This window comes from Oncorhynchus nerka, unplaced genomic scaffold (assembly GCF_034236695.1).
Source record: "Oncorhynchus nerka isolate Pitt River unplaced genomic scaffold, Oner_Uvic_2.0 unplaced_scaffold_1826, whole genome shotgun sequence".
NCBI classification, from domain to species: Eukaryota; Metazoa; Chordata; class Actinopteri; order Salmoniformes; family Salmonidae; genus Oncorhynchus; species Oncorhynchus nerka.
In genome coordinates, this window is record NW_027039494.1 from 41,832 (window position 1) to 54,932 (window position 13,101).

The 13,101-nt window shown below is 41.8% G+C and overlaps 1 protein-coding gene across 1 annotated transcript; it reads right to left on the reverse strand.

Moving 5' to 3' along the window:
• Positions 1–2,793: 2,793 nt before the first annotated feature.
• LOC115117572 (COUP transcription factor 2-like) lies at positions 2,794–12,592 on the reverse strand. Its single transcript, XM_065014983.1, has 3 exons — positions 11,580–12,592; positions 10,461–10,988; positions 2,794–3,467 (listed from the first exon to the last, which is right to left on the reverse strand). Exons 1-3 carry the CDS (start codon positions 12,043–12,045, stop codon positions 3,193–3,195), a joined length of 1,269 nt encoding a protein of 422 aa, XP_064871055.1. The 5' UTR covers positions 12,046–12,592; the 3' UTR covers positions 2,794–3,192.
• Between the last annotated feature and the right edge of the window lie 509 nt (positions 12,593–13,101).

Below are 13,101 nucleotides of genomic sequence, written 5' to 3' on the forward strand. Positions count from 1 at the left end.
GTGGTAACATGAATATAGTTCTGTCAGGGGGTGGTGGTACCATGAATATAGTTCTGTCAGGGGGTGGTGGTACCATGAATATAGTTCTGTCAGGGGATGGTGGTACCATGAATATAGTTCTGTCAGGGGGATGGTGGTAACATGAATATAGTTCTGTCAGGGGGATGGTGGTAACATGAATATAGTTCTGTCAGGGGGATGGTGGTAACATGAATATAGTTCTGTCAGGGGGATGGTGGTAACATGAATATAGTTCTGTCAGGGGGATGGTGGTAACATGAATATAGTTCTGTCAGGGGATGGTGGTAACATGAATATAGTTCTGTCAGGGGATGGTGGTAACATGAATATAGTTCTGTCAGGGGGATGGTGGTAACATGAATATAGTTCTGTCAGGGGGATGGTGGTACCATGAATATAGTTCTGTCAGGGGATGGTGGTAACATGAATATAGTTCTGTCAGGGGATGGTGGTAACATGAATATAGTTCTGTCAGGGGGATGGTGGTAACATGAATATAGTTCTGTCAGGGGGATGGTGGTAACATGAATATAGTTCTGTCAGGGGATGGTGGTAACATGAATATAGTTCTGTCAGGGGGATGGTGGTAACATGAATATAGTTCTGTCAGGGGGATGGTGGTAACATGAATATAGTTCTGTCAGGGGGATGGTGGTAACATGAATATAGTTCTGTCAGGGGGATGGTGGTAACATGAATATAGTTCTGTCAGGGGGATGGTGGTAACATGAATATAGTTCTGTCAGGGGGATGGTGGTAACATGAATATAGTTCTGTCAGGGGGATGGTGGTAACATGAATATAGTTCTGTCAGGGGGATGGTGGTAACATGAATATAGTTCTGTCAGGGGGATGGTGGTAACATGAATATAGTTCTGTCAGGGGGATGGTGGTACCATGAATATAGTTCTGTCAGGGGGGTGGTGGTAACATGAATATAGTTCTGTCAGGGGGATGGTGGTAACATGAATATAGTTCTGTCAGGGGGATGGTGGTAACATGAATATAGTTCTGTCAGGGGGATGGTGGTACCATGAACTGGCGATATTTATTTTTTTTTATTTTTTTATTTCACCTTTATTTAACCAGGATATGGTACACTATACCAGCCAGAACGGAGTCAATAAGGACCGCGGGATCCAGACCCAGAACGGAGTCAATAAGGACCGCGGGATCCAGACCCAGAACGGAGTCAATAAGGACCGCGGGATCCAGACCCAGAACGGTCAATAAGGACCGGGGATCCAGACCCAGAACGGAGTCAATAAGGACCATGGGATGACCCAGAACGGAGTCAATAAGGACCATGGGATCAGACCCAGAACGGATCAATAAGGACCGCGGGATCCAGACCCAGAACGGAGTCAATAGGACCATGGGATCCAGACCCAGAACGGAGTCAATAAGGACCATGGGATCCAGACCCAGAACGGAGTCAATAAGGACCATGGGATCCAGACCCAGAACGGAGTCATGGACCATGAATATCCAGACCCAGAACGGAGTCAATAAGGACCATGGGATCCAGACCCAGAACGGAGTCAATAAGGACCGCGGGATCCAGACCCAGAACGGAGTCAATAAGGACCATGGGATCCAGACCCAGAACGGAGTCAATAAGGACCATGGGATCCAGACCCAGAACGGAGTCAATAAGGACCATGGGATCCAGACCCAGAACGGAGTCAATAAGGACCATGGGATCAGACCCAGAACGGAGTCAATAAGGACCATGGGATCCAGACCCAGAACGGAGTCAATAAGGACCATGGGATCCAGACCCAGAACGGAGTCAATAAGGACCATGGGATCCAGACCCAGAACGGAGTCAATAAGGACCATGGGATCCAGACCCAGAACGGAGTCAATAAGGACCATGGGATCCAGACCCAGAACGGAGTCAATAAGGACCATGAGATCCAGACCCAGAACGGAGTCAATAAGGACCATGGGATCGTGATCCAGAACATGTTTTTTTAAACAACATTTTCACATTGAATTGGGTTGGGATTTGAGTCCTGGTATCATATGAACACATAGGAAATGTGTAGAATTGCAGTAAATGAGCTTTTCAACTACTAAGGGCTGTGAACAGTTGAACGGTTTGGGTCGCATGGGTTGTGAGGGTCTGTTACACTGATAAATGACAATATCCATCCAGACCTTTGCCATCTAGGACATCTGTGTGCTCAGATCATCTCTAATAGTATTAGAGTACCCCTGGACTACTGTGTTTATTGAAATATTTAAAGAAACTATTCATGTTTTAGTTCCATGTTTGGAGCACATTATACAAAAATACATGTATGGACAAAAGACAAAGTCGGAAAAAACCTACAACAATTCCCTTGTCATTTTCTTATCCAGGATCAAATGGAAAACATTTGTAAAAAATAAAATCATTAACATGCACAATAAATATACATACAGGGTCAAATAAATACTCTATTTTGTTTCCCAAATCATGATTTGTGAGGAGGATCCCTGTCATTTAATTAGTCTCTTTTCATGCTTTAGAACAGTGGTTCCCAACCATGGGGGGACTAGGACCCCTGGGGGTACTTGGCCTAACCTCCGGGGTTACTGGAGAAGACTCATGAGACCATAGGCCTGCTAGTAAAATGCACCTGAGTGGGTACTCCAGGGGTACTCCGGGGGGACTCCAGGCGTACTCCAGAGGTACTCCAGGGGACTCCGGGGGGACTCCAGGGGACTCCAGGGCTACTCCGGGGGACTCCAGGGCTACTCCGGGGGACTCCGGGGACTCCAGGCGTACTCCAGGGGTACTCCAGGCGTACTCCAGGGGTACTCCAGGGTACTCCAGGGGTACTCCGGGGGACTCCAGGGGACTCCAGAGGTACTCCAGGGGACTCCAGGGGACTCCAGAGGTACTCCAGAGGTACTCCAGGGGGACTCCAGGGCTACTCCGGGGGGACTCCAGGCGTACTCCAGGGGTACTCCGGGGGACTCCAGGGGTACTCCAGAGGTACTCCAGGGGACTCCAAGGGACTCCGGGCAGAGTAACATTTAGTTGCTGGTACAGTTACAGATAAAGGTTGTGAACCACTGCTTTAGAATGTTGCCTGTTCCTCTGACAGTATCTAAAGTTCCACCCATAGAACATTCTAGTTCTATGATTCCATTCCTGGTGTGTTCTGGAATGTTCTTATTCTACTGCATGGACATGTAAGGCCAATTAAAACTGCTTCCGGAAAGCAACATATCCCTAATGAGAGTTTCTATTGGTGTTTTTCCGACCAACCGGATGAAGAATAACTGTTCTATAACGGACGAGGAGACGGTGCGTAGAGAGGGCAGACGGAGTAGTAGCTTCCCAAACCGGTTCGGTTGGTTAGGGTACTGGCTCCTGATGTACTCTTCCAGGGCGCACTGGGACTTCTCCTGAAGATCGTCCACGTGAGTCACGTCTGACAGACCGCACGCATCTATAAAAACAGAGAAATAAAATCAGAAATCATTATCAATAATATAGGCTTATCTTGTTAATGTACAATGCAATATTGGCTAATATTAGATCATCAATTAATCACAAATAACACAATGGCAGAGTTTACACAGGCAGCCCAATTCCGTTCTCGTTTTTGCTCTTTTGATTCATCAAATCAGATCTTTAACCAATAATTGAGCAAAATATCAGAATTGGGCTGCTTGTGTAAATCCAGCCAACATGGCATAGACATTTAACGCCTACGGCAATTTTTCGAAATCAATATTAATATAGGCTATTGTTTATACAGTATGTTGTATGCCTATATAGGCCCACTCCAATTTATGAAATCAATTTAACTGCTTTAAAAACAAGACAAAGCAAATTATGCCGTATTTGCTTAACTCAAAATGGCGCTACAGGGGCGTATCAATAGAACATGGCCCTCTCTTTGAATTGAAACGGGTCTATAATAACATGACAAACAGGCCTATATAACGTTCAGCCCTGTCTGCTAAATTAAACAGGTCTATAATAACATGCCAGTCCTATATAACGTTCAGCCCTGTCTGCTAAATTAAACAGGTCTATAATAACATGACAAACAGTCCTATATAACGTTCAGCCCTGTCTGCTAAATTAAACAGGTCTATAATAACATGCCAGGCCTATATAACGTTCAGCCCTGTCTGCTACATTAAACGGGTCTATAATAACATGACAGGCCTATATAACGTTCAGCCCTGTCTGCTAAATTAAACAGGTCTATAATAACATGCCAGTCCTATATAACGTTCAGCCCTGTCTGCTAAATTAAACAGGTCTATAATAACATGCCAGGCCTATATAACGTTCAGCCCTGTCTGCTACATTAAACGGGTCTATAATAACATGCCAGTCCTATATAACGTTCAGCCCTGTCTGCTAAATTAAACAGGTCTATAATAACATGACAAACAGTCCTATATAACGTTCAGCCCTGTCTGCTAAATTAAACAGGTCTATAATAACATGACAGTCCTATATAACGTTCAGCCCTGTCTGCTAAATTAAACAGGTCTATAATAACATGCCAGTCCTATATAACGTTCAGCCCTGTCTGCTAAATTAAACAGGTCTATAATAACATGACAGTCCTATATAACGTTCAGCCCTGTCTGCTACATTAAACAGGTCTATAATAACATGACAAACAGGCCTATATAACGTTCAGCCCTGTCTGCTAAATTAAACAGGTCTATAATAACATGACAAACAGTCCTATATAACGTTCAGCCCTGTCTGCTAAATTAAACAGGTCTATAATAACATGACAGTCCTATATAACGTTCAGCCCTGTCTGCTAAATTAAACAGGTCTATAATAACATGACAGTCCTATATAACGTTCAGCCCTGTCTGCTAAATTAAACAGGTCTATAATAACATGACAGTCCTATATAACGTTCAGCCCTGTCTGCTAAATTAAACAGGTCTATAATAACATGACAAACAGGCCTATATAACGTTCAGCCCTGTCTGCTACATTAAACAGGTCTATAATAACATGCCAGTCCTATATAACGTTCAGCCCTGTCTGCTAAATTAAACAGGTCTATAATAACATGCCAGTCCTATATAACGTTCAGCCCTGTCTGCTAAATTAAACAGGTCTATAATAACATGACAGGCCTATATAACGTTCAGCCCTGTCTGCTAAATTAAACAGGTCTATAATAACATGACAGGCCTATATAACGTTCAGCCCTGTCTGCTAAATTAAACAGGTCTATAATAACATGCCAGGCCTATATAACGTTCAGCCCTGTCTGCTAAATTAAACAGGTCTATAATAACATGACAAACAGTCCTATATAACGTTCAGCCCTGTCTGCTAAATTAAACGGGTCTATAATAACATGACAGGCCTATATAACGTTCAGCCCTGTCTGCTAAATTAAACAGGTCTATAATAACATGACAGGCCTATATAACGTTCAGCCCTGTCTGCTAAATTAAACAGGTCTATAATAACATGACAGTCCTATATAACGTTCAGCCCTGTCTGCTAAATTAAACAGGTCTATAATAACATGACAAACAGGCCTATATAACGTTCAGCCCTGTCTGCTAAATTAAACAGGTCTATAATAACATGACAGTCCTATATAACGTTCAGCCCTGTCTGCTAAATTAAACAGGTCTATAATAACATGACAAACAGGCCTATATAACGTACAGCCCTGTCTGCTAAATTAAACAGGTCTATAATAACATGACAGGCCTATATAACGTTCAGCCCTGTCTGCTAAATTAAACAGGTCTATAATAACATGCCAGGCCTATATAACGTTCAGCCCTGTCTGCTAAATTAAACAGGTCTATAATAACATGACAGTCCTATATAACGTTCAGCCCTGTCTGCTAAATTAAACAGGTCTATAATAACATGCCAGTCCTATATAACGTTCAGCCCTGTCTGCTAAATTAAACAGGTCTATAATAACATGACAGTCCTATATAACGTTCAGCCCTGTCTGCTAAATTAAACAGGTCTATAATAACATGACAAACAGGCCTATATAACGTTCAGCCCTGTCTGCTAAATTAAACAGGTCTATAATAACATGCCAGTCCTATATAACGTTCAGCCCTGTCTGCTAAATTAAACAGGTCTATAATAACATGACAGGCCTATATAACGTTCAGCCCTGTCTGCTAAATTAAACAGGTCTATAATAACATGACAGGCCTATATAACGTTCAGCCCTGTCTGCTAAATTAAACAGGTCTATAATAACATGACAAACAGGCCTATATAACGTTCAGCCCTGTCTGCTAAATTAAACAGGTCTATAATAACATGACAGTCCTATATAACGTTCAGCCCTGTCTGCTAAATTAAACAGGTCTATAATAACATGACAAACAGGCCTATATAACGTTCAGCCCTGTCTGCTAAATTAAACAGGTCTATAATAACATGCCAGTCCTATATAACGTTCAGCCCTGTCTGCTAAATTAAACAGGTCTATAATAACATGACAGTCCTATGACAGGCCTATATAACGTTCAGCCCTGTCTGCTAAATTAAACAGGGTCTATAATAACATGACAAACAGGCCTATATAACGTTCAGCCCTGTCTGCTAAATTAAACAGGTCTATAATAACATGACAGTCCTATATAACGTTCAGCCCTGTCTGCTAAATTAAACAGGTCTATAATAACATGACAAACAGTCCTATATAACGTTCAGCCCTGTCTGCTAAATTAAACAGGTCTATAATAACATGCCAGTCCTATATAACGTTCAGCCCTGTCTGCTAAATTAAACAGGTCTATAATAACATGACAGTCCTATATAACGTTCAGCCCTGTCTGCTAAATTAAACAGGTCTATAATAACATGACAAACAGTCCTATATAACGTTCAGCCCTGTCTGCTAAATTAAACAGGTCTATAATAACATGACAAACAGGCCTATATAACGTTCAGCCCTGTCTGCTAAATTAAACGGGTCTATAATAACATGACAAACAGTCCTATATAACGTTCAGCCCTGTCTGCTAAATTAAACAGGTCTATAATAACATGACAGTCCTATATAACGTTCAGCCCTGTCTGCTAAATTAAACAGGTCTATAATAACATGCCAGTCCTATATAACGTTCAGCCCTGTCTGCTAAATTAAACAGGTCTATAATAACATGACAGTCCTATATAACGTTCAGCCCTGTCTGCTAAATTAAACAGGTCTATAATAACATGCCAGTCCTATATAACGTTCAGCCCTGTCTGCTAAATTAAACAGGTCTATAATAACATGACAGTCCTATATAACGTTCAGCCCTGTCTGCTAAATTAAACAGGTCTATAATAACATGCCAGTCCTATATAACGTTCAGCCCTGTCTGCTAAATTAAACAGGTCTATAATAACATGCCAGGCCTATATAACGTTCAGCCCTGTCTGCTACATTAAACAGGTCTATAATAACATGACAGTCCTATATAACGTTCAGCCCTGTCTGCTAAATTAAACAGGTCTATAATAACATGCCAGGCCTATATAACGTTCAGCCCTGTCTGCTAAATTAAACAGGTCTATAATAACATGACAGGCCTATATAACGTTCAGCCCTGTCTGCTAAATTAAACAGGTCTATAATAACATGACAGTCCTATATAACGTTCAGCCCTGTCTGCTAAATTAAACAGGTCTATAATAACATGACAAACAGGCCTATATAACGTTCAGCCCTGTCTGCTAAATTAAACAGGTCTATAATAACATGACAAACAGGCCTATATAACGTTCAGCCCTGTCTGCTAAATTAAACAGGTCTATAATAACATGACAGGCCTATATAACGTTCAGCCCTGTCTGCTAAATTAAACAGGTCTATAATAACATGACAAACAGGCCTATATAACGTTCAGCCCTGTCTGCTAAATTAAACAGGTCTATAATAACATGACAGGCATGCAGGCCTATATAACGTTCAGCCCTGTCTGCTAAATTAAACAGGTCTATAATAACATGCCAGGCCTATATAACGTTCAGCCCTGTCTGCTAAATTAAACAGGTCTATAATAACATGCCAGGCCTATATAACGTTCAGCCCTGTCTGCTAAATTAAACAGGTCTATAATAACATGACAGTCCTATATAACGTTCAGCCCTGTCTGCTAAATTAAACAGGTCTATAATAACATGACAGTCCTATATAACGTTCAGCCCTGTCTGCTAAATTAAACAGGTCTATAATAACATGACAAACAGGCCTATATAACGTTCAGCCCTGTCTGCTAAATTAAACAGGTCTATAATAACATGACAAACAGGCCTATATAACGTTCAGCCCTGTCTGCTACATTAAACAGGTCTATAATAACATGCCAGGCCTATATAACGTTCAGCCCTGTCTGCTAAATTAAACAGGTCTATAATAACATGACAGGCCTATATAACGTTCAGCCCTGTCTGCTAAATTAAACGGGTCTATAATAACATGACAGGCCTATATAACGTTCAGCCCTGTCTGCTAAATTAAACGGGTCTATAATAACATGGCAAACAGGCCTATATAACGTACAGCCCTGTCTGCTAAATTAAACAGGTCTATAATAACATGACAAACAGTCCTATATAACGTTCAGCCCTGTCTGCTAAATTAAACAGGTCTATAATAACATGCCAGTCCTATATAACGTTCAGCCCTGTCTGCTAAATTAAACAGGTCTATAATAACATGACAGGCCTATATAACGTTCAGCCCTGTCTGCTAAATTAAACAGGTCTATAATAACATGCCAGTCCTATATAACGTTCAGCCCTGTCTGCTAAATTAAACAGGTCTATAATAACATGCCAGGCCTATATAACGTTCAGCCCTGTCTGCTAAATTAAACAGGTCTATAATAACATGACAGGCCTATATAACGTTCAGCCCTGTCTGCTAAATTAAACAGGTCTATAATAACATGCCAGTCCTATATAACGTTCAGCCCTGTCTGCTAAATTAAACAGGTCTATAATAACATGCCAGTCAGCCCTGTCTGCTACATTAAACAGGTCTATAATAACATGCCAGTCCTATATAACGTTCAGCCCTGTCTGCTAAATTAAACAGGTCTATAATAACATGACAGGCCTATATAACGTTCAGCCCTGTCTGCTAAATTAAACAGGTCTATAATAACATGACAGTCCTATATAACGTTCAGCCCTGTCTGCTAAATTAAACAGGTCTATAATAACATGCCAGGCCTATATAACGTTCAGCCCTGTCTGCTAAATTAAACGGGTCTATAATAACATGACAGTCCTATATAACGTTCAGCCCTGTCTGCTAAATTAAACAGGTCTATAATAACATGACAGGCCTATATAACGTTCAGCCCTGTCTGCTAAATTAAACAGGTCTATAATAACATGCCAGTCCTATATAACGTTCAGCCCTGTCTGCTAAATTAAACGGGTCTATAATAACATGGCAAACAGGCCTATATAACGTACCAGGTAGAACCCTCTGTGGAAAGGGTTCTACCTGGAACCAAAGAGGTTCTACCTGGAACAAAATACTGTTATTCAAAGGATTCTCCTATGGGGACAGCCGAAGAACCCGTTTAGGTTCTAGATAGCACCCTTTGTTCTAAGTGTAGCAGCGCTACAATACAGGAGTGAGTAAAGGGCTATGTCCTTGTTCTACAACACGTGCACAGAACACTGCTCACGGCTCTGCGGTGACTAGTCTAATACTATTTGTTTTACACTCAAGGCATCCATCGACTTGAGTTGACGAAATACATGATTTGGTTTCATTTTTTATAGGAAATAAAAAAATAATTGTTCATCTCGCCACCATAAGGCATTTTTAGACTCAGGCCTAGTTGTTTAAATAAATTATGGCATTTAAGAAATTCTGCAAAACGAAATTAAATATAGGTCGACTTTTCTTTATTCTTTATTCTGAAATATTTCATTTTCTGTCGGTAATGGTTAAGTTGTGTGGCTGATGATAGGTGAATCATTTACATGTCTGTAGGTCATACACCTAACAAAAATAGCCTGTCAAATAGTTTGATAATAATCATTATTATTAGTTTGAAAATAAATCGAATGAATTAAATCAAACGCCAATAATATTATCCATCATATAATTCACAGGGGCCTATATAATAACCATGCTGAATTAATTATTGTAAAAAACAAATGTATAAAATCATCATATATTTATATAATTCACGAACGTTGTTTGAGTCCAATTGCCTCGATGTTATTGCAGGTATTTATAGTAGACCTATTACGTTTTCACATTCCGCATTCAACTCATAGGATTGGTTGAAAACTGAATTTGAGGGGTAATTGATATACTTCATTTGTGGTGATTTGGGGAACACAACTACAGCTGTTCCTGTTGCCGATGAGGATGATGCTTGTCTATGTTTAGGTCTGTATTGATACCAGTCATAGTAAACAGCAGTGAAGCATAGCGTTGTGTGTTTACCTGACGTAAAGAGAACTATAGCCTTAATGCAGCTGTACTCGGCTGAGTCAACATGCAGAACCTTCAGCTTCTCCACCTGCTCCTGGAAGATCCGGATATGGTCCATGAAAGACACGACTCTCTCCGCCGACATGGGGGCGGCATGCAGCCCTGCCGCGGCCAGGAGAGGAGCCACATGCACCGGCATTGAGCACCGGGCCGCGTTCAGCACGAACAACTCGCTCCAAGTGAGCCGGAGCAGGGCGACCTGGTCGGTGATCTGGAGGTCGGGGAAGAAGGGGATGTTTCGGGCCCACTCCACCGCCGAGAACAGCATCCGGGCGGCCAGCTCACAGATGTTCTCGATTCCCACGAGGTTGTTGGACTGCATACACTGCGTGCTGTATCTGGATGTGGGGTAGGGCTCGGCTCGCATGAGCAAGGAGATGTATCCAGAAAGGTAGGAGTGGCATTGGAGAGGGTCTCCGTTGGTTATGGAGAACTGACCGTGGTACGGTTGAGTAGGCAGCATCCTCCCTCTCTGAACCGCTGTGATACAACGAGACAGAGACAGTATTAATGTCTGGTAGGTAACGGTGCGTTGGCCTATAAGGTGACGTATCAGTATTAATGTCTGGTAGGTAACGGTGCGTTGGCCTATAAGGTGACGTATCAGTATTAATGTCTGGTAGGTAACGGTGCGTTGGCCTACAAGGTGACAGATACTATTGGTAAGTATATTGAATAACGGTGTGTCAGTCTGAATACATGCCTACCAATCCTGATGGAACAAAAAGGGTTCTATCGCTTGCTTCATACAAGGTTCTATATTCTATTATAACTCTTTTTTTTCTAAGCGTGTAGAAACACACAACCCATTGCCTTTATTCCTCTGAGACAATAAACTCATCGACAAAAACAGCATGGAGACTATTATTAGCAGCTCAATAATGGAGATTTAACAGTGTTATATTATCGTATAGCCTATCTGAACTACACGTATGAATATGTTGTTATAATGTAGTGAGTATATGAACCTTATCTTTAGAGAATCTGTTTTGGTTTTAAATCATTGGCTTCTAGTGACTACAGCTACAGACTATAGTGACCTAAAGAGAGATGAGAAACAAGCTTGTTTACCTTCTCTCCGCATTCCCACTTTGACACATTTCTTGAGGCGGCAGTACTGGCATTGATTCCTGTGGTGTTGATCAATGGGACAGTTCCTGGTAGCGCGGCAGGTGTAGCCGAGGTTCCGTCTGACGCTCCGTTTGAAGAAGCTCTTACACCCCTCACATGTCAACTGACCATAGTGCTTCCCGCTGGATTTATCCCCGCACACCACACACTCGATCTGCTGAGGCTGTTGTTTGTCCGTGGAGTTAGTCGACGTTTGGCTAGTGATAGATTGAGATGTATTGCTTGAATGAGCGCCTTGGGGTGTCTGACGTGTTGAGGGGATATCCAGAGAGGATGTGGGATTGAGGTGTCCCGTTAGGTCGGTAGAGAGGGATAACGGTTCGCCTTGAGAGACCGGGGAAGAGATTCCGTCTGGAGAGTCGCGGGCGACATCTTCCTCTCCGTTTCTCCACGTTACCATTGCCATATCTATCCGTTAATGTTTCCAAAACTTTCCGTTTCGTTGTTACCCCAGTGTGCTGCCCGTCGACAAGTAAAGGCACAAATATATAAATACTAAATTATTGCACCATTGTATTCAGTAATTAAGATGCTTAAAGCATAACAGTGTGTAAAGTGACGGCGGTTGATGAACGCGTGAGAAATCTGACTGAATATATTTAACCTCTCAGAAAATTAGAGTAACATTACTAAATAGCATAAAACACTCTGTGATGCACCATCAGAAACACAAAGGGAAAAACACACTAAAACACACTTGCATCTAGTCAAAATCCACACTGTAGTCAAAGCATTCCCTTTTTCAAAATGTGAGTCATTCTCTATTCCCTCTATCCAACCCAGTAAAACTGTGCTCACTAATCACATATCCCGTGTTGTATGGCGGTGACGCAGCAACTAGAACTGGGTTAATGAAAACAGCTGCACCGTGGCTCGTGCTATTCCAATGAGTTACAAATGATCGTAAAAAGCAAGACAACGGCGAGAGAAAGCGGATTTTGATGATGGCTGGACGTGTCCTGTAGAATGGGATAATGTGCTTGGACAAAACGGGTGTGCCTCTGACGTCTCCATTGAGCGGGTCAGCCATATAAGGAGCGAGGAAGTCCTTTGGTCCGTGCGCGAATGGAGTAGACCTAGTACCAGGTGGAAACTAGGCCTATTGATTTACCGGAATGATGCTTTGTTAGAGTTCTGATTGGTTTTGGAGAGATCGGGGTTCAGAGAGATGAACTAGCATGCCGCACATTCATTGGTGTATTTCTGATAACACAGCTCTATATCTCCCTGTGTGTCTGTGTATATATAGCCTACCACTGGGGATTAAACGGCTCTATACAAATGGATACATTGGATGTATGTGATTTATTCGTTGTTTATTGTTATGATATTACATTTAGACAGCATACTGGTTGTAGTACATGCCGTTTCCTCTATTAGGTTGTAACATTGATGAATGGAAACGCTTTTAAGCACCAATAAGAGCACATAATGAGATATCGCAGTGATCTGATGCCCCCTA